Source organism: Brachycentrus maculatus, unplaced genomic scaffold, assembly GCF_059751285.1.
Source record: "Brachycentrus maculatus isolate JH-2025_06_01 unplaced genomic scaffold, ASM5975128v1 h1tg000233l, whole genome shotgun sequence".
Classification (NCBI taxonomy): Eukaryota; Metazoa; Arthropoda; class Insecta; order Trichoptera; family Brachycentridae; genus Brachycentrus; species Brachycentrus maculatus.
The window spans coordinates 11,352-35,380 of NW_028280984.1; the positions used below are offsets into that span (position 1 = coordinate 11,352).

Genomic DNA, 24,029 nt, shown 5'->3' on the forward strand with positions numbered 1-24,029 from the left:
GTTTGGGGCAGGTTTCTGCTTTACCGTTGTGTATGCTGCCCTTCTAACTAAGACAAATAGGATCTCTCGTATATTCAATGCGGGTAAACAATCAGCAAAGAGACCAAGTCTTATATCTCCACGGTCTCAACTGATCATCTGTTCCGGATTCATAGGAGTTCAGGTATAATAAAACTTTTATTAAAAATGTCTTTTTTTTTAATTACCTAACGTCCAAGTGACTCTAGCTACGGCTTATGCAACACCGTCTATCATGTCCCTACTCTGGCTTTAACTTTATAAGTTTCATAGCCTATGCCTACTTGTGAGTGGATTTACTCTTTATGTTTAAAGTTACTATAATTTCAACTTATTCATGAGTGAAAATTCTAGGCAAAAACACTCGCTATTAAAAGTGTCTCAATATCTTATCATTTTTACATTAAAGAAGGCAGAAGTTTGAGTATCCCAGGGCTGATAATCTAATATTTTGCTATCTCAAGTAATTTTCTTATATAATTATGTAACGTTCATTATTCTACCCATTTTTTAACATCCATATTGAAGTAATTTGTTAATCTTGTATATATGCAATGGTATCAATCCTTTTCACATGTAGGTACGAGTAGTATGGCTGATTCTAGCGCCATCAGATGAAATTTTTGAAAAGTAAATATAATTTTTGTTTTATTAAAAATTTCCTTAATTAAATACTACTCTGATTGTATAATAGTTCAATTTAAATAATAAATTTTGAAAATAAAATAAATGGATTTAAATTAATATTGCCACAAAGTTTCTGCCGAATAGATTAATGAAATCATGTAAAACTTTCCTCATTTGAACAAATATGAAATTCATACCGGATCAGTTCACATACATTTTTAGGAAGGAGCCTGAAACGATATTTTAATTTTTTTTCGACTATTCTACCGATATATTGAAAACGAGAGATATTACATCCCAAGTTGGGACACCAATAATATTATCCATATATTATCCTTATGGTAAATAATCTAGTGTCTGATAATCACATGTGATTATTTAATATATATATATTATAAGTATATAAATATGTATATATATATATATTTATATATATATATATATATAAATATATATATATATATATATATATATATATATATATATATATATATATATATATATATATATATATATATATATATATATATATATATATAATATATATATATATATATATATATATATATATATATATATATATATATACACATAAATATATGTTTATATATATTTATATATATATATATATATATATATATATATATATATATATATATATATATATATATATATATATATATATATATATATATATATATATATATATATATATATATATATATATATATATATATATATATATATATATATATTAATTCATGTAAAAACATATTGACCTGTACAATTATCCATAGTCTGTATTTATTGTTTCGGCATTCACTTAATGGTAAGACATGATGAAATTGTAAAAGAAAAGCTATCGACTTTTACCACTCTTAGTTTATTTTATTTTGACGACTAGTTTCGTTAGCTATGTTTTCATCATCAGGTCCAAATATAAACTAAAACATAAATAATCATCTGTTCTACAAATATATACACAGTTATATTTGTAAAACAGATAATTATTTATGTTTTAGTTTATATTTGGGCCTGAAAATGAAAGCAAAGCTTCCGAAACTAGTTGTAATAAAATAATCTCAAGTGGTAAAAATAAGTGTTTTTCTTTTAAAATCCCCAGTCTGATTAAAAAGGTTGAAATCATTGCCAAAAAATGGCATTATTTTTTTTACTTATTCTTAATTTTTGGATTTAATATTCGCTCGAATGTATCGCGTTTTCCGTTCGTGAGAAAAATAATTTGTTCCCTTCTTTAACAGGTGGTGATAAATATCGTTTGGATGATCATATCGCCAGCCCGCGCGATGCACCACTATCCCACCAGAGAAGACAACCTCCTAGTTTGCGACAGTTACGTAGATGCGTCGTATATGATAGCGTTCAGTTACCCCATTGTCCTGATCGTCGTCTGTACGGTGTACGCCGTGCTGACTAGGAAAATACCGGAAGCGTTCAACGAAAGCAAACATATTGGTAAGTAATAAACCTTTTTATATTTCCACATAGATGAAGAATAATATGGAAATCGGACATTTACAAGGCATACGACAGTTATAAGCTAGCTTAAGTGATCGCTTTACCCACGTGTAACATTCACCAATTCTACCCATGAATGACAACCACACTATTCAAATTCTTGATTCAGCTTCAAATTCAAATTCTTGGGATCCCGGCTTTTGTTTGATCTATTTATCCATCTTAATAGACACCTTTAGAAAAATTAATTAAATTATAGATGTTTATTACGATGGTTTGGATATGTGGAACGAATGAGTGAGAAAAGAACGGTAAAACATATCGCTGACAACATTCAACAACATCATACATCAAAAAACTTTTATTTTTCAGGAGATCGTTTTTAAATTTTATTAATATAATAAAATGTATTAAAAATAAATATCAAGCCACTTATTGAACTTTTTACTGTGCAAGAGATCTTTTAGGTAAAATCGTAATGTTTTTTTTCCATTTGAAAAATATTTAGTATGTTAAAAAAATAATTAAACAATACATTTTCTTCAAAATGTAAAAACAACACTTTCTGCTCTGTAGCGGGTAAATATTAAGTTAAAATATGCCGGTTTTGCTAGGATATAGTACATATCTGGGCATTCCGAAAACTTGCATAGCTGAAAATTGACGTTTTTTTTATATATGACGTTGTTGAAATGAATGAGCTATATATGTATAAGGCAGGTATTTTTTCATTATAATTCGTCGCGACATCTCCAGTACACAATTTGCTACCACATAGTCATTGATCTCCTTCAACCAAAGCATCTTCATTTCCTTTTTTTTTAATGAAATGTATTTGTGATTTTATCATTTGCAAAAATACCTCCATTTCACCCCTACTATTTCTGTGAGCCTAAGCGCCTCATTATTGAAAATAGGTATCAAATTGTGGTAGAGCGGGTTCGAACCGAAAATTTCTGATTCAAGAGTCCACGACACTAACCAATCAATCGGGAGCAATCTCTTTAAAATATATTCCAATCTTCTCAGATAATATCATAGGTCTTATCATCTAACCTATATACATGTAATTAACAATGAAAAGGTTAATAGGAGTCCAAAGAATTTCTTAGAGAAAACTTTAAAAATTTTAAAGTAAATGGCGATATAATGACATATTATGTAGCAATCAAATTCATATTTCAAAGGAAACACTTAACTTTATACGATGGAAGTTTTCTTTGAAAGTTGACTACTATAAAGCATGAGTAAAGAGATAAATAATAAACGTAGAAGCTACGTGTAGAGATGATGTTCCCGATAAGTAATTTCCATCACATAGGACATAGGATAAAGGTAAACAAGACTGAAACCCATATAAGAAAATTAAAGATAAAAATATTAAACAAAAATAACACAGGCCATCGTGTAAAATAAAAAATAAAACAATAAACGGTTAAAGTTAATAAATAAATAGTTTCTTCGATATTTTTCGCATATTCTTTGTAGCGCATTTTTTAACTTCATAACATTTTACAACTTTGTATTTAAACATTATTTTATTGGTACAATTTTTTCTCCAACCGGTTTCGACAAGAAACTTGCCATCATCAGGGTTAATCAGTTCATATTTAACCCTGATGATGACGTAAATAAACAATTGTTAGTTTATTACACAATCCAATTCATTTTACATATAAAAAGTCATATTTTGTCATTTAATATATGTAATTGCTTAAAATCGTGATTAGTACCATTCCAAGTACCAGTCTAGGATATAAAATAAATATTAGAGTGAAAAAATCACTTCGAACTCCCTCTCATATCAATTTAACACATTTTATTCAGCCTCTGGAAAAAGCGTTTTTCTAGATTGTGCTTAGTGAAAAATTCACTTTTATTACGAGCTTTTTTTTATATTAGTCACGCGATAGGTTTATTTCCGAGTTATGCCAATCAGAATATGGATTACGCAATGATTTGGAAGTGTAACGAATGCGTTCGATGGCGTTGGATAAAGTGGTTTAGTTTTGAGTGATGCGCCATAGAGTGCTTGTGCACTACACGGAATTTTACCGTCCGGCAGTCCATTTTTTTTTAAAATAAAATCGACTACGACAGTTTATCGAATTTATGCGCACCGTGATCACGCATCGATCAAGTCCACCGATCCGAAGAAAGACAGTAAATCCAAGTCAATCGTCCGTTTTATCATGCTAACCGGACTACCGGACAGTAAAATTCCGTGTAGTGCACAAGCGCCCATAGAGCAGATGTCCCGGCGGATGTCGCTATGTAGACAGCTCGAAGCACGACCCAAATACACCGCAGAAGGGACATTTAACATTCCCAGAGTGCACCGCCACCGGGTGACTGGAAATTCACCGAAAATTATCTCCGCTTCACCGGATGAACTTCCAGGGATTTTATTTTTACAAAATATTTAAAGTCGGCTTCGTCATTTACATGCGAAAGAGGAAAACTTGAATGGGAATCTGAATTTTGTAAATTTTCAATTTCAAGCATTTTAAATTCGAGGTTTTTCAAACAAATTATGAACAAAACACTCTCCTTACCATCCATTGTTTACTTTGTGTAATACCACTTTTTTTAAACACTTGTTTGTGACTGCCAGTTTCGGCAAAACATTCCATCATCAGGTCATTGAATTAAAATAGAATTATTACGATTTGACATTTGTATAAAAATATTTTTTTTGTAAGAGAGAAAGACGATAAATGAATCACAATGGGAATATTTTCAAAAGTGGACTCGAAGTTAAATTTAGTTAGTTATTTATTATGGGTAAGTCTTTATTGATCGCATTACTTATTTCTAATTTTTCTAGATTATTTAAACAATGACCAGTTTTATTTACATGTAAAATTTCTATAAATCATTACCCTAGACTATAACTTGAAGCGCAGAACTAATCACTTAACCCCTTATATTATCAACAATCAACATTAAATAAAATCAATTTTATGCAGTATCCTACGCACCACCGGGTGCTTATAAGGGTCAGTAATAAAAACCTTATTATTCAACCATGAAACGGAATTTATCAAATCAACAAAGTTGAATTTTTTATTCAATGATGAAAGTAATTGGAAAAATAGTGGTGGATTGGCTTCACAAGTCTTAAATTAAATTAATATGAAATCAGTTGTATTTCAAACAGATAAATAATCCTATGAGAACTGTTAAAATAATTTCATGCTTTTGGTTGCTTCAAATTTCGTGATTAAATATCGATGGGTAAATTATTTTTTGATATCTCATTAAAGGTGAAGAAGAATATGGAAATCTGGGCATTTACGGGGCTGATGACCGCCATAGGCTGGTTAAAGTGATCACTTTACACACGTTTACATTCACCAATTCTACCCATTATTGACAACCACACTACTCAAATTCTTGGTAGTTCTATATATACATAAACCCATTTTGAAACATTTTGGGTGGTCAGCCCCGTTAATGCTTAGACTTCCATATTCGTCTTCATCTTTGATGAGATATCAAAAAATAATATGAAAAATACTCTTATAATTGGAAATAATCCCGATTTGCATTTGGGCACACTCAAAATGTTGTAAATCGATGTTTGTGTGAAATTACCTCTTTGGCGATTGTAAAAAAATTGGAAAAAAACATGTTTTCAAATATTTTTTAAGGAGGATTCTATCAAATCCTTTGAAGTTTTGCTTGGATAAGAAATCATAATATAAAAAAATCAGATTTTCCGAAACGAAATACTCTTTCAAGAAATATTGAAAGGTTTGAAATTAAATAACCTTAATAAGGATTTGAGTTCCAAAGTTGTCTAAAAAAGTTGGAATCGATGCGAGTTAAATTTTCCACTGAAGTTCTCCATTTCAAATTTCCGAAATATCAAATATTTGCAAACTCTTTCGAAAAAAATTGTGGATCCTTTCTGTCATTTGTGACTTACTTGGCTTATTTTTTTCTTATTTACGACCACCAGTGTGGAAAATTTGGCCGGAAATTTTATACGAAATCCTTGTAAGTGGGATATCCTTTCAATTGAAAAATAATCTCCGTTCTTTACACATCCCGCCTCCACAGCCATGAAGGTATTAAATGCCTTAATATTAAACACAAATTATTATTCATGGTAAATCTACCCTTTTGCCGGTAGCTTATCTTATTTATCTCAAATAAATAAAAAAAATTAAATCAAGTTTATATCCTTTTCATTTTCAAGCCCTTATCCGCACCCAATATTGCATAGGGCAGTTCATCATATAAACGCAGTGTTATCTTCATTGTTAACATATGAAGGAAATGTGATCAGCCCTCTGCTTCAGGTTCCAGTCCATGGTAATATGGAATAAATATTTGAGTGAAAAATCACTTATATATTTATTTAACCCCCTCTAAGAATCGAATTCGCGACCTCCAGTATGGTAGCTGAACTTACTGACCATTACACAGCGGAGGTAGAATAAATCCTTGATATAACTGAAAATAATATCGAAACCATTTCCCAACAAGTTTTATGGTTTTTTACAGATAATGATCATTTTTTCGTTGCAAAAAAAAAAAACAAATAGCATGACCAGGTACGTATAAACTTGAAAGCGGTCATGTCAGGAGTCGAAATAATCGGTGGGTGTAGTAATATATGAGGAGATGCATGAATGTAGAAGAGACGAATAATGTTTGCAAAGATAGACTGGTGTGGCGTTTTTATCTCTGCCACCCCTGTGTAAACGGCGTAATCGTTAGTTAGTTTAACGATATTTGTTTGTATACACATATACATTTTGTTTTCTTTAAGAGTTTTAGCATTTTTTATACTGATATTATTTGACTTTCTATCTTCTCCAATATCTTCTTATCGACACGAAAAGTTTGACACATAACGCTCTCTCCATAAAAAACTTTTAAACCAAATAACGTCAACTTAATGTTAGGATAAATTACCTTTCGATATTTTTTACTTCGCCAATAAAGCTAATATATTTCAGCTTAAAGCACTACAAAAATTTGAAAAAAAAGCTTGAAGTATCAAAAGTTTGTTTGAATCTTACTAGACTAAATGTACAATTTTCTCATCATTTATTTAGTTTTAATCCCCTAACACCTTATTTGCTTACGCTACCATACTAAGAAGTATCTAGATTACTTTACTGCTTACCTCTATTGTCTACCCTTATTAATTCTTGTTGCTTATTTGTTACCGATTTTATTAAAAATATATAAAAAGGTAAATACACACTTTTGACACACATACATACTAGTGTATATGTATATATATGTATATATATATATATATATATATATATATATATATATATATATATATATATATATATATATATATATATATATATATATATATATTTATATTTATATATAAATATATATATATATATATATATATATATATATATATATATATATATATATATATATATAATATATATATATATATATATATATATAATATATATATATATATATATATATATATATATATATATATATATATATATATATATATATATATATATATACATATATATATATATATATATATATATATACATATATATATATATATATATATATATATATATATATATATATATATATATATATATATATATATATATATATATATATATATATATATATATATATATATATATATATATATATATATATATATATATATATATATATATATATATATATATATATATATATATATATATATATATATATATATATATATATATATATATATATATATATATATATATATATATATATATATATATATATATATATATATATATATATATATATATATATATATATATATATATATATATATATATATATATATATATATATATATATATATATATATATATATATATATATATATATATATATTTATGTATCATATGAATTTTTAAAAGCTTGCTCTATTTACCCCACGGTATAAAATTAAGGTAAATATATTTATAAATTGCGAGTTTCTTGTTGACTTTCTCCGCTGAATATTATGGTATAATCACCCATTTCATAATACTATATTTGATCATAATATGATATGAGAGTAATTTTTCCTGCATTTCCTTACAACATTTCATTTGAACCTCGTATCGTGAAGGGATACGTTACGATTAATCTGAGATTTCCGTGTCATTTGGGATTTCAAATCTAATCAAGGCTTAATTTTCTCTCGTAATATAAATTGAGAAACTCTGCGGGACGATAATCTTGAATTATCCAAAAACACACACTTTTGGAGAATAATCATAATACAGCCTAAACATTGAGATATTTTTTTTCTTCAAATTTCTTCTTCATCCCATTCTCAAATTATTCAGCTTGAACGACTCGTCAAATGGGGTACTTTATTTAAATGAGCGGTTCCATTTTTAAAGCAATTTTTTTACACAAAAAAGGTTTTAATAATATTGAAATCACTCAAAATACAGTACTCATTTGTTTATCTATTATTCCATATTCATGAATGGATAAAACGTAGAAAATAACGTAGTATATATTTTTTTGTATCAAATAAGGTATACTGGCCACGCGTTACTGTGTCTTAGTGTAGTCAAATAGGGAAAATTATAAAGCACACAATCCTTATATGTTAACTGTAATTTCAATATGCTTATGTAGCGCTGAAAATATAAAATTAAAAATCTTTGAAACAACAATACAATCGAAAACATTGAAAATTCTAAGTGACGTCAGTTGTCAAGAAGCACACTGTTGCCATGGGCAATGTATAATATTGTGATTATTGCTGTAACGTCTCATTAACAGACGAATGTGCGGCAAAACGATTCATAATAGATATTCGAATGATGGTAAAAGGAAAGAATACTAGGACTGGAATTAAGAAAGGTATGTTGAGTTTGGGCATGTGAATCAGACTAGTGAAGAGAGAATAGTAAATCAAAATTTATGAGGTGAATGTGCTTGGTAATAGAAGCAGAGAAAGATAGAGAATAACTTGGTATGATCAAGTATTTCAAGAGAAAGTGGTCAGTTCAGGAGTCAGAATAATCGGCAGGTATGTGTAATATGAGGATATGCATGAATGTGGAAGAAGCGAAGAATGTTTACAAAGAATGAGCGTTGTGGCATTATTTTCTCTCTGCCTACCCCTACAGAGAAGGGGCATTATGGTTAGTAAGTTATTTAGTTGAATTGACAACTTAAGGCAATGATTTGGAAGAAATCAAAGGCTCAAATTTTCGAAAGAGGTGAAGATTATTTAAAAAATTGCAAAGACAGATTGGTATAGCGTTCTATTCTCTCTGCCTACCTCTTCAGAAACGGTGTGATGGTTAGTTAGTTTCAGTTTACGTCCCAGTGATAATAATTTTGTTTTTTATACTTAAAAATAAATATTTAGTATCACTGGGATTTTTATTTTTAATACCTAAAAATAAATATTTAGTTTATTATTAGATTAAAACCAATATTTTTAGCTTTTCCACTTTTTTATTTGACCAGCGACCGGGTTTCGTCGTTACCGACATCATCAGACTGGTGGACATGATGATGTCGGTAACGACGAAACCCGGTCGCTGGTCAAATAAAAAAGTGGAAAAGCTAAAAATATTGGTTTTAATCTAATAATAAATTAAAAATGCAATTCCATCACGAAGATATTATTATCATCATATTATCATCATATTATTCCACTGACAAGTGGATAATATAAATCTAATAAATATTTAGTATTGAAAAAGTGGCAAAATTTCTTATTTTTTCCTTCCATTATCTCTGTGAGAATATGATCAGCCACTTTGCCAGACGATAGTTGAGAGCCTATTCGGATTTACCACCCTGGAGTAAACAAGTATCCCCATCACGATTTTAGCGGTTCATATTTATCACAAAATTCACTTAAGCAATTCAAAATCCACGAAAGGCAACACGTACATGTGGCACTCGATCGCTACACGTTTCGTCGATCCTTTAATCCTATGATCGTGATCTCTGTCGCACCTTTCCGGGGGACATTGCAAAAATTGTCACGTATTTTCGATAGGGTAATAAATTTAATGGGGATAATATTTCACTAAGGGCAACATTTTTTTCTTTGACGGTTTAAAAGCGCCGGTAGTTTTTGTTTTATATTATACAAGCTGAACTTGGCCATGCGTTTAAGTGGCTCAGTCTGGTTTATTAGAAAACAAATAAATAAAAAGCACACCTTTCTAATATGCTTAATTTCACAACGTTTGTAAATAAAAGCAAAATTAGAAATTCGTATAGTTGAAGTTTGATTTAGTATTTCTTGAATGTTTTTCGCCGATACTTTGTGGCACATTTTATAAGCTTTATAAAATAAAACAACTTTGTTTTAACCACTTTTTATTGGTACACTTTATCCAACCGGTTTCGGCAAGAACCTTGTCACCATCAGGGTTTATGTGTATGTGTGAATTCTAAAACATTGAAATACTCATAGTTGATAACACTTCCCTCACCAAAAACTTCCACGCACTCCGCACACCATATGAAAATATGATTTTAAAAAAATATTTTTTTATTATCTTAGAATTTTACTTGACTACACCCATGATAAGATAATACAAAGTAAGATATTTTAATATATATTTTATATTCATTTCAGTTTTTGTTTGTTTTTTTGTTTAACGCATAAAATACCATAAATTAAAGTGAGATTTACATGAAGTTTTCGAAAAATATACAATTTATTATTATTATGTAATATTTCTATACCCAGCTATGCATTTCTGAGCCACAGTTTAGAAAAAATAAAATAATATATGAAACAACAATTCCATCAAAAAATTGTGAAAAAACTTATTTTAAAAAATGTTTTTACCTGTTACTGGTAAAACAAACACAAGCATATTCTAATCCAATGTAATGTATAAAATTTCAAGCCTATCATTGAATAATTTTAGAAGGTTAAAAATGCTGAACAAGCGAGCATTCACAATTTTATTTACATATATTGTAATTATATAAAAACACGCCCGTTTCCAAATTGTATCAAAATTTCAAGAAAATCTAATTTGAGAAAATTTGAAAATTTGAACCAGTGAACAATTACATTTTTATTTAAGTACTTTATTTATATCTCCTTTGATGAAGACATCAAATGAAGACTTAAATTTTTGTCTTGAAAGGAACATTGGGCAATCGATACTTCGGTTCTTATTTCCTCTCCAAAGACGTAAATTAAGCGGAGGCCTTAAAGGTAAAATTATTTACTACAAACTTTTAGTTTAGAATTTAAGATCCAATTTATTAAATATTAAATTAATTCATTAATCCATTAAGCAGAGTAATTTAATCACCGCCATTACTAATTGGAACCCTCGTCATTTTATTTCAATTAAGATGGGACTTAAATGGTTCTACGAAACATTTTTTTAATTTCGTTTATCAACTGTTTTCGACAGGAAATTCTCCTGTCTTACAATGCTAAGCTGCCATAAAGATTTCATCATTTTGATATTAACGTTTTATTTGTTCATTGTAACATCAACAGCCTGAATCACTTTCTATTCGCATAAAAAAGCACCTCCCAGCAAATAACATACATTAAAATTAACACATATTTTGGTATATGAGAACCGGTATGTTAAATTTTTGTAGTAAAAAAGTGGTTATAACAAAGTTTTTTAATTTTAAAGTTATTTTATTTTAGTTTATAAAATGTGCCACAAAGTATTTGCGGAAAACATTTAAGAAATGTTATTTATTTCAATCTTTATGTTCACTTTTCATAAATTTTATAAAATATATATTCCATATGAGCTTTGGAAGCTTTCAAACTTCATTTAAAGGAGTAGAGATAATTAAAGATAAATATAATTAAATAAATTAATTAAAATCAGGGTTATCTTCATATAACAATACTTTGTAGCAGCTGAAAAGCTTACGTACCCCCATTCAAAATTAAACCCTTGTCCAAGTCATATTTCAATGGTAGTTGGCACTACTTGACTTCAGAACAGTGTTTTACTTTCAATAAGAAAGATTAATATATTTTATTTCATTATTTCTATGCAATACACGTTTTACAGAACTATTTTCTTTTCTATGAAATTTTCACTTTGATTTTTCTATGTATTATTCTGAAGATTCACATCTCCTCTTAAGATTTATCAAGTCCTACCAAAATTCATTTTTAAATCGAGCCTGCGATATGTGCAATGAAATGCTTAATGAAATAGACATCAATAATGTTTCTTTTAATACGTTTAAAAGAAATATTGTTGATGTCTATTTGACCAGTTGACAAAGAAATTTTCTATATAGTTATACTTTTATGACAGTTTATTTAAACCTGTAGTTGGAATTGTTTTTTTTTTCTATTTTAACATATTATCTTAATTTTTTCGAAATATTCTGTTGGTTTTCCAATTAATAAAAAAAAATTAAAAATAAAAATAAAGATACTATAGGATGTGTTTATTTTATAAAAATAAATAATATATTTAAGTTTTTTCAACTGAGATAAAACATCCATTTTTTTACAAAAATATAATTAAAAACATAAGAAAGTGAAAGTGGCGTGAACTAAAAAAAGAATAGTCACTGCACCCCACCTCTAACTATTGACTGAAAACTATCCTTTTTTTAAACTTCCGGTTTCCGTGCCCAACTTTTTTCTGTTAATCCAAAATAAATTTAATGCAACATCATTTTCACATTACTTTCAGTTCACAGATTTCAATGTTCCAGCGACATTTTAGATCCGTGTATTTGTAATTTCTCGAAAGGTCCTAGGAAGTAAATAAATGATGTTGCCGAATGTAGCTCAAACCTTTTACTGTAACTCAATCTCTTGAGACGCAGTCATATGAATAAATAAGCGATGAAGAGAAAAAAACACGAGCTTGATGTTCTCAGAAATATACACATATATGTAAACACATGCACAAAAACGAGATATGAGTAGGTACGCGTACTCAAGGTAAAAAATGTTACGTTTGACCTCTGTAAATATTTGAATTCTTTATAAAAATTGTTTAAACATACTCGAATTTTTATGCATAATATATAAATAGAATCAAAAATATACATCTGCATACTTATTTCTTTTTTTAATGTTTAATATATGTACTTATATAAAAAGAGTTAAATTTCCTTAAATTTATATACATGAAATCTATATAGGATTCAAATCACAATTATCTCGGAAACAATTACTAAAATGCGTCCTTATTTACATACGAGTGTGTATTCAAAAGAAAGAATTAAAAAATGTTGAATAGAAATCCCAAAAAATGCTTAAATATAACCATCTGCATTTAGAACATATAAGTTATAAGCTATGGCTAAGAAAATGTTAACTTCAAGTAAATATTGACTAATATAATAAAGTATCATAAATAAACTGAACATGAAATTAATTGCTAGACGTGATTTAATATAACTAAATTTAAGTCCATTATTTAATTAATCATTATAAAAAGATATTTCTCTCCTTCTGATAATTTAAATTAAAATAAATTATTATCTTTCATCCTGAGCTCCGACACTTAGTCGCCTGTACCCCATCAAATATATTCTACTCCTAAATACAAGAGTCTGGAGAGCAAAAATGACCTCTTTGCCGTAATTCAATTAGAGATTTGATGCCTTATGCACCATAAGACGCGGATGAAATACATAGGAAGGATATATTAACTAAGAATATTCTTCAAACACTTATCCGCACCCCAATGGTGCATAGGGCACTGCATCATGTAAACCCAGTGTTATCTTGATCGTTAACAGATGAAGGAAAGGTGATCAGCCCTCCGCTTCAGGAATCAGTCCAGGTTAATATTGAATAAATATTAGAGTGAAAAAATCACTCATATTTATTTTAACACAAAACTCTCTTAATACAAAGGAAATTTGTTTTTGAAATTTAAAACCTTGTTAAGGTGAAGAGATTTCCTCTATACTTCGAAAGGCGTTATCGGTTTTTCATTTCACTGTTATCTTATTAAATATTCTCTATTCAATATAAACTAACTAACCAACCAACCCTCATGTCGCTTTCCCTCATATGTAGGCAGAGAGAACAGAATACCACACCACTCATTATTGGCAAACATTCTTTGCCTCTTCCACATTCGTGCATCTCAATTTTATCAATTTCGCTTATCTCAGCCTGGCATTTTTTCTTCATTTCACTATTTGAACATCTATCACATTCACTTGCATTATTTCCTTTTATCATTCGAAAATCTATCATACAACATTAAAAGCTCAATAAATACTACGCTATATTTTATAAGCATATATGCAGGGGCGTGCATTCTAAATAGGCAAAAAAGCAGTGCCTATCCTAACTTACCCGCGTGACATATAAAAGCGCAACCAGTACCTACCCTACCTTACTAAGTAGTACCTAGCTTACTTTACTACCTACCTCTGCTGCCTACCCTAATTAATTATCTGTGCAAGCCATTACCTAACTTACCAAGTAGTACCTAGTTTACCTTACTACCCACCTCTACTATCTACCTTAATTTACTATCTGTAGACGCCTCTGCATATGTATATTTGTATTATGTGCTCAATATCCAAGTTAATATCCTAGAAATATTGTGAAAAAAATCGACTCATATTAAATTAAGGGAGTATCATCTCAAATACAAAAAAAAAACGGAAAACAAAAGATTTTGTCGCTCTTTGACATGACGAACTACAATCGTAAAAATGATTAAATTTCAGTTGGTGTGAATGGCTTAAGTATTTAATTTTACACTTCAACGGAGGCGCTATTTATTTTCAGCCGCGCGTTATATACGTAATTCGGTCGCTCCAGAAGGGTAGGGGCCCGTAATTAGGTTTGACGCTCATCTCCGGAACCACCCACCCTTACTGTAATACAAGAGAAAGTTCATTTTGGCGTCTTCTTTCAAAAACACGATTTCCCCTTTTATTTATTTGTAATACATTTTCAGAGTTGCGAATAAAAACTCATGTTTCTAATAACAGTACGTTGACTCTCGCTCGTTAAATAAGAAACGTGTACTGAAAGTAGGGTGTCTAGGCAACACGTGTATACGTCTTGAAACTTAACAACATTTTGAGTGTGTCCAAATACTTGTTCACAAATCTGGATTATCTCCAATTAAAGGAGTTATTTTTCATTTTAATTATTGTTATCATATTATTGTTATCATTTCATATTAATTACATGTCACAAATAGATGACTCTAGTGAAGTTCTTGTGATTCAAGAACAAGGTTTCTAAATTGGTTCACATATATACAACTTCCAAGTATTTGAGTAGTGTGGTTGTCAATAATGGGTAGAATTGGTGAATGTTACACGTAAGTAAAGTGATCACCTAAACCTGCCTATGACGGTCGTCAGCTCTGTAAATGTCCAGACTTCCATATTCTTCTTCATGAGATGATGAGATGTCTTGAAACTTTAGTGAACGAAATATATTTATTAATAATGATTGAAATTTTAGGATCTTGTTTATCACTTAATTTTTTTACGGTTTTTCAAAATTAGGTGCTTGGATGTAATTTCTAAAAACATAAATTCTCCAAAAGTGTCTCGGATCGATTGCTTTTACGTTTTTTAGAGTCTTTTACTTGTTTGAGCTTGATTTTGATCCTTTACCTTTAATACTGAGAATCTGTAAATAGAATCCTTCATAATCTTATTTTGCTCTTAGTTTTAAGGAGTGTTTAAATTACATTTCAACTAATTAACCAACCATCAGGCCGTTTCTCCGCAGGGATAGACAGAGAATATACATAACACCACACCATTCTGTGTATTACTTTCAACTATTAAATTACTTGATTATGCCAAGTTTTTCTCGATTTTTCTCTACTCTTATTTCCAACATATATATATATATATATATATATATATATATATATATATATATATATATATATATATATATATATATATATATATATATATATATATATATATATATATATATATATATATATATATATATATATATATATATATATATATATATATATATATATATATATATATATATATATATATATATATATATATATATAATATATATATATATATATATATATATATATATATATATATATATATATATATATATATATATATATATATATATATATATATATATATATATATATATATGTATATATATATATATATATATTACACTATTTTCCAATTATTTCTATCCGTATTTCTTCAATCAATATTTAATTAAATGTTTCTTGATTCTTCGCAGGTTTCACAATGTACACAACGTGCGTGATATGGTTGGCATTTGTTCCGCTGTATTTTGGAACCGGAAACCACGTACCTCTCCGCATCACCAGCATGTCAGTCACTATTTCCCTCAGCGCAAGTGTCACAGTGGCGTGTCTATTCTCCCCAAAGGCAAGTAGAACATAATTTATACCCACCAACTATAACATATAGAACGCAGTGCATAAAATTTAACTTTTAATTAAAAAAAAAACAATAATAATTGGAAACAGAATAAGCATAATAAACATAATAAAGGTATGCAGTTGTTAAAAAATTAAGCGGCAATATGGCATAATGATCTATCAGATTTAGTGTCTTTTTTAGAAAACATGGTAAGACGCATAAGACAAATAAATGAACTTTGTGACAAATCTTAATTGACAAAAGGTGTGTTGTCTTTTGTTTTGTTTTTAGGGAACAATCTTAATCATTTTATATTTTCTTCACACATACAATCATATTTAAGATTTATTAACGAATATGCTTTAAAGCCTTGCACATAACTTAGAGAATTTAGAGAAGGCAACTAATAAATATTTTTTAAAATAATAGAAAGGCACTGCATTCTTTCCATGTAATATTAGCGTTATTGTACGATATAAGACATATCGCTCCCTCCTTTCAACAATGTGATAAATCAAAAATCGTCGATTTTCAGTTGTGCATGTTTTTAGTATGCCCAGTTCTTGGTATATCCTACAAAAACGGCATATTTTAAATTGAATATTTACCCGTTACAGGGCAGAAATTGTTGTTTTTGCATATTGAAGAAAATGTATTGTTTTCTATTTAAATTTACTAAATATTTTTCAAATGGAGAAAAAAAAATCAGGATTTACCTAAAAAGATCTGTTGCACAGTTAAAAGTTCAAAAAGTGGCTTGATATTTGTTTTTAATACATTTGATTATATTTTTAAACATCAAAAACGATCTCCTGAAAAATCAAGTTTTTTTTTAATATATGACGTTGTTGAAAGGAGTGAGCGAAATGGCCTCCGGGTACAAGTTCAGTAACACGTGCTACCATCATGATTATTTTTATATAACATAGTACTTTTTATTAAATTAATAACATACATATGTATGTTTGCTGCAGGTACGTGTATGTGTAATTGAATAATTATTTGCAAATTGGAGATTAATTCATATCTCCTTACTTTTTTACCACAAAAATGATCGCAATCAGCACTTTCAAATGTCTACATCCAAGTTAAAATTATACACGATTTGAAATGTAAGGGTGCCTACTTATAAATGAGTAGGCACCCTTACATTACGACTATTGTATTTTAGGCTAAACCAATACGAGTATGAACCCATACAGAGTCTATACAAATTCTGAGAGGGCTTTGTTCACTCCATAACATTAATTTTTAATGCGATTAGTCCGGTAGTGACTAGTATTATTCTCTCAGCAGATTTCCTTATATTTAATTACTTGTCTCGAGTTAAGTTGACTGTTCGCTGTTCCGTTTCTCTGAGATTAAACGTTAACCAATGTATTTTATTACAATCTACTATACATACTCCATGAGATTCCTGCAATAGTAGCAAAGTGTTTTTTTAAATAATTCACTCTTTTTCTTGGAAGGATGCAATTTTTTTATTTTTTTATTTCTTGTATTTATTATTATATACTTTTTGAAGATTACCCATTTTCACGTACTTTTCACTTAATTCATTATTGTCGCAGCAACTTACAATTTATGTTTGGGATATTACATACACCAGTCTCTTATAATATAAAAATAGTCTTACCAAATGTTATAAGTGACTAGTTTTTGACTTTGAATGATTTAAGACGCTTTGTAACTTTTGTTTTAACATCTTAAAAGCTGCCAGTCAAATATGTCAGTGGCATAGTACTGATTTCCGTTCGTTATAAGACTTTCTATGTAGTTTATTTAATATTTATTTATTTATTCATAAAGGCGCACGTACAGAAAAAAAATCCTTTGGTTTTTCTTTTTTTTTTTTAAATCTGAGTCCAATTTCTTTCACACTAACACGATGCGTTATCTTGTTACAAAAAACGACCATTATCATGTCGTTCACTCCTTTCAAGAACGTCATAAATCAAAAATCGTCAATTTTCAGAGGTGGATGTTTTCGGAATTTTAAGAAAATTTACTATATTCCAGCAAAAGTGACATATTTTTAACTTAATATTTACCCGCTACAGGTCAGAAAGTGTTATTTTTGCATTTTAAAGAAAGGGTATTGTTTAATTATTTTTTGAAATATACCAAATATTTTTCAAATGGAGAAATTCAGGTTTTACATAAAAAGATCTGTTGCCCAGTAAAATGTTCAATAAATGGCTTGATATTTATTTTAATACATTTTATTTTATTTTTAAACTGTAAAAACGATCTCGTGAAAAATCTAGTTTTTTGACATATGACGTTGAAAGGAGTGAGTGATATGTCAGTGGCATAGTACTGATTTCCGTCCGTTATAAGACTTTCTGTGTATTTCTCATTATATTTATTTATTTTTTCACCAAGGCGCACGTACAGAAAATCAATTTCTATGGTGTTTCTTTTTTTTCATTTAAATAAGGTTTTTAAAATTTTGAAAAAAACTTCTACAAGGTTGTCAATATTTAACAATAATTTGAAATATACAATTTCTCTTTAGCTGTACATCATCTTGATTCGACCTGAGCGCAATGTGCGTCAGTCCATGATGCCGGTTCGCTACTCCGCCATCAACAAGTCCTCGGGAACCGCCAACTCAGGGGTCGGGAGCATGATGGCCGCCGTGGTGGTCACCGCGGCCACGTGCAACCAGAAGGAGAAGCTCGGCAACAAGATGCAGCCGACTCCTGATCCAGGTAACCGCCACAAAGTCAACACAAGAACTTCATAACTAATTTGAAAGTCCCTTCGTAGTACGCGCGAATTAAGCAATGTTATTATTTATTGATTCGGCGTTAACTTTGTGGAATGACATGATCATTTTATTAAAATTAAGCACTTGAATATACCACTTTAATTAGTCATGTAAATACACTTTAACTATTACACTCTGTTGCAAATAAAGGTCAAGTCATGAATAATTTAGAAAATTTAGAAAAACATTAAAAATTTTATTCAGATAAAACATTAATTTTTAATTAATGTTTTACTTAGTAAATACCACTATTTCTTAAAATCTACTGTGACACGTGTTTCGATGCATTCCGCATCATTTTCAAACACCGTATGTTTACGGTGTTTGAAAATGATGCGGAATGCATCGAAGCACGTGTCACAGTAGATTTTAAGAAATAGTGGTATTTACTAAGTAAAACATTAATTAAAAATGGATAGATTTTACCACAAAGTGACTGCCGAATCAATTAATGAAAACATTAATTAATAATATACTGTTTCAAAATACGTCACCATTATTATCAATGTTTCCTTTTACAAAAAATCTTGTTCCTTGAACCCCCTTCCTTCCCTATATTTATTAACCTATATATACACCTAAATATATTTATCGTTTTCGAAACTAGTCTTATGTATAAAAAAACTCATATAAGTGGTATATTCAAGTGTTTAATTTTAATAAAATAAACATATTTTAGGTCAAAGTCACAACATTTTAGGCTCAAATTTAATACTTGTTCACGAATAAGGGTTTCTCCAGTAAGGGGTTATTTTTAAATTTTTGACATCTCAACAAAGATGAGGAAGAATATTGAAGTGCAAGTATATTTACAGGGCTTATAACCTGGCGTAGGCTATTTAAGTGATCACTTTACACACGTGCAATTTTTTACCTTTCTATCCATGATAGACAACCATAACACTGATTTTTTTGGAACTCCTATACATGTCATTATTATTTGGACACTCTCAAAATGTTGTGAATAAAATAACTGGTCAAATAAGAAGCTGCATAAAAATTCAATCATCTGTTCAAGCGCTTCTCAGTATGTAAAATAATCCAGTTACGACCTTGCAAATATCATTGAATTAAAGAGTCTCTGCAAAATAAAAGCCTTACCAATCTAATCATAAATGGCCGTAGAGAACTCACATGTACAGTGTTATGATATTATATAGATAATATAATATCATAACACTGTACATGTGAGGTATTGTAATGGTCAGCAGGCTCAGCTACCGTACTGGATGTCCCGGGTTCGATTCCCAAGGGGGGCGGTTAAATTAATATAAGTGATTTATCACTCTTATTTTTATTCAATATTACCCTGGACTGGTACCTAAAGCGGAACGCTAGTCACCTTTCCTTCATGTGTTAACGATCAAGATAACACTGCATTTATATGATGCAATGCTCTATGCACCATCGGGTGCGGATAAGGAGTTTGATGAAGATAATGGCGATCATTAAAGCTCTGATTTTTTTTCATGTAACTCCAACCTTTTTTTCGTGAAAAATAATAAAAAATCTCGGAAAAGGATACTTTAATAGGCGTAAGATGGAGGAATCAGCACCCAAGGATCAACGACTTCTGAGGGGGCACTTCTACGGTCCTTAGAAACACTTGTGCCAAAAATCAAAACTGTTAAAATGTATTATTTTTTTGACATCTCATCAAAGATGAAGAAAAATATGTCTAAAAATAAGTCTGGGCATGTACAAGGCTGACGACCGTCATAGGCTGGTTTAAGTGATCACTTTACACACATGTAACATTCACCAATTCTACCCATTATTGACAACCACACTACTGAAATTCTTGGAATCTCTATATATATGAACCAATTTTTAAACATTGTTATTGAATCACTAGAACTTCACTAGAGACATCTATTGGTGAGATGAAAAGAAGCTTTTTATTGAGAAGAAACTCTATTATTTGTTTGTAAGGTCCGAATCCTGGATTATAATCACACACAAGAGAAACGCCAGAAATTATCATTTTGATGAGATGTCAAAAAATATATGAAAAAAAACTCCTATAATTGGAGATAATCCAGATTTGTCAACAAGTATTTGGACACACTCAAAATGTTGTATTAAAAAAGTGTTTGCTGTCCAATTCGCCTGGACTATCAATATTTCACCCTAAACTATTTGTTATTTACAAATTTAAATCAGATTTGGTCTCGGTCATGTGGTTCCCTCACCTTTATCAAATAATTCATCTTTCGCCCAGTTTCAAATGTCGGCAAACGACTCAATTTCAATTCCATTCCTACATAATGCTTGAATCAGATGGCTCGACCGTCGGATCGCGGTTAAATGTTTAAATAGTTTGACTACACCACTGACATTGGAATTATTTAATTAACATTAAAATAGGTTCAGACCTACATTCAACTATTGTTCTACGTTACATTGTGTTCAGATCGTGTGAAACGAGACATTTTGCATTTTTTAAAGCAAAACTACATATTTGGCACATATTTTTTTGACATCTCTTCAAAGATGAAGAAGAATATGGAAGTCTGAGCATTTACCGGGCTGACGACCGTCATAGGCTGGTTTAAGTGATCAATTTACACACGTGTAACATTCACCAATTCTCCCCATTATTGACAGCCACACTACTCAATTTTTTGGAAGTTCTATATGTATGAACCGATTCAGAAACATTGTTGTTGAATCCGAAACATTCGGACCTCACATACTGTTATAAGAGTTTCTGCTCAAGAAAAAGCCTTTTTTTCATCTCACCAATAGATGTCTCTAGTAAAGTTCTCGTGATTCAATAATGGGTAGAATCGGTGAATGTTACACATATGTAAAGTGATCACTTTAACCAGCCTATGACGGTCGTCAGCCCTGTAAATGCCCAGACTTTCATATTCTTCTTCATCTTTGATAAGATGTCAAAAAATAATACGAAAATAACTCCTGTAATTGGAGATAATCTAAATTTTGTGAACAAGTATTTGGACACATTCAAATGTTCTAAACCATTTTTATGTTGAGTTTTACCTTTAATCTGATAATGTAAAGTTTTTAATTTTAACGGTTTGCTGATGATAGTTTTTTTTAAGACGTATTTTATATCATCTACTATTTTTTTTACCCCAAAAAGCATTTATCGACTTTCGATCGTGGCTTTAGTGATATTGAAATTTGATTATAATATTTCTAATTTTTTGTATATTTTTTTTCCCCTAGATATGGAGTTGAACGAAAAGAAGAAGGTCAAACTAGAAGACAAGTCGTGTCAGACTGAAAACCAAACCAGTAATGGTACCGGAAACCAAGTAATAGGAAAAAATCTACCAACGCTCCCATTTCTCCCATCAAGCGATCCTCAGTCCGTAGCAAAACATCAGCGAAAAAACTCAATCCTGTCAGACCTACCATCACCTCAGTCCTTAATAGCGAGATCTACAAATAATGGTAACGCCATGTGCGCTGCAGTTAACAAGGTTGCTCAAGCCGTTACACGAACCCCTCCATTGACATCTCCCGTCCAAATATTTGAAACACCAGATCATACAGCACAAGAACCTACAACAAAAACCGTATCATTCGTTGATGATGAACAGCATAAGATTATTTCCACAGATAAAATCATCCCTCCAAAAACTAACACAGTAGTCAACAACAACTCCAAAGAAACATTGCAAATGGAGACTTCTAATTTAGCTGGTAAAACTCACCCACCGGTCGGAAATCCAGGTCCAACACCGTGTACCATAAGCAACGGACCTGCCCTTCCAACTAATTTAACAGACAGCTCGGTCAGAGACATCGCGTTATAGCAGAAGACTGACAGGAAGAATAATGCCCTCGGTGATTCGAGTGAAAGTAGTTCCATCGGCACTCCAAAATCCCTGGACCCAAAAATTAAGAAAAGACTACCTGTCATCGTATAAAGTTATCATTGTTATTTGTTTACTAATTCATATATGTATATTTATTCATTGTTTAGTTGGGATTCTTGTTCGAAACCAAGAAAGCTTTTACTATCGTTCAAAATATTCGTATTATAATATATTTTATTAAGTTTGCTGTATATTTATGTAGATGTGATACAACTAAATCACTTTACTCTGTGATCTTAATGTATTTGTAACGTTACGTGAAAAGCATTGAATATTACTATTTATTAAAATATAATTCGAGTAAGTTTAGTATACTTTTGAATGTGTAGAAGGAAGGACTCTGAATTTCCGATATAAAATGCATACAGGGAATGATATTGGTAGGATAAAAGCGCTTGTTACCACATAATATTTATCATACTTTGTAAATTAAGGATAATTTTAGGCTTCAAAAATATATCTTAACTATTTATCAGTGAAAATGTTAGAAGTAAAAATGTTTTCTTATAAGGTTAAATAAATATACATTGGTTATTAAGAAAAAATCAAATTCGTACATGTAATTAAATTAAGAATGATTTTATGTGACCAGAAATTACGCTATACGTAATATTCCAATAATATTATGACGTAATTTAATGCTGTTTATTATAATGTTATACGTCCTATTGTATAAAGATGAGTATAGGTCAATATGTTTTAATAAATAACGTAAATGTGTACTCAAGTGTGGAAATATAACATAAAACAATATTTTAAGTCAACTTATATTAAATAATAAGAAAACGTTTGTAAATATTTATCTTAATTTCGACCTTTTTAAAATTATAAGTTTACAAAAAAACGATTATTTTCATTTGTTGCATTTATGATATTATAATTTTATTTTGTAAAAAATCTTTACATGATTGTACTCA

The 24,029-nt window shown here is 29.6% G+C and overlaps 1 protein-coding gene across 1 annotated transcript; it reads left to right on the forward strand.

Annotated features, from left to right (window-relative positions):
• On the forward strand, window positions 1–24,029 carry LOC148306668 (metabotropic glutamate receptor 2-like; the record flags this gene model as incomplete). The annotated part of the gene is made up of 5 exons (XM_088264553.1): window positions 1–163; window positions 1,908–2,121; window positions 16,343–16,494; window positions 19,007–19,202; window positions 22,457–24,029. Coding segments are annotated over 5 exons (1,318 nt in total), but the record flags the coding sequence as incomplete, so codon positions are not given.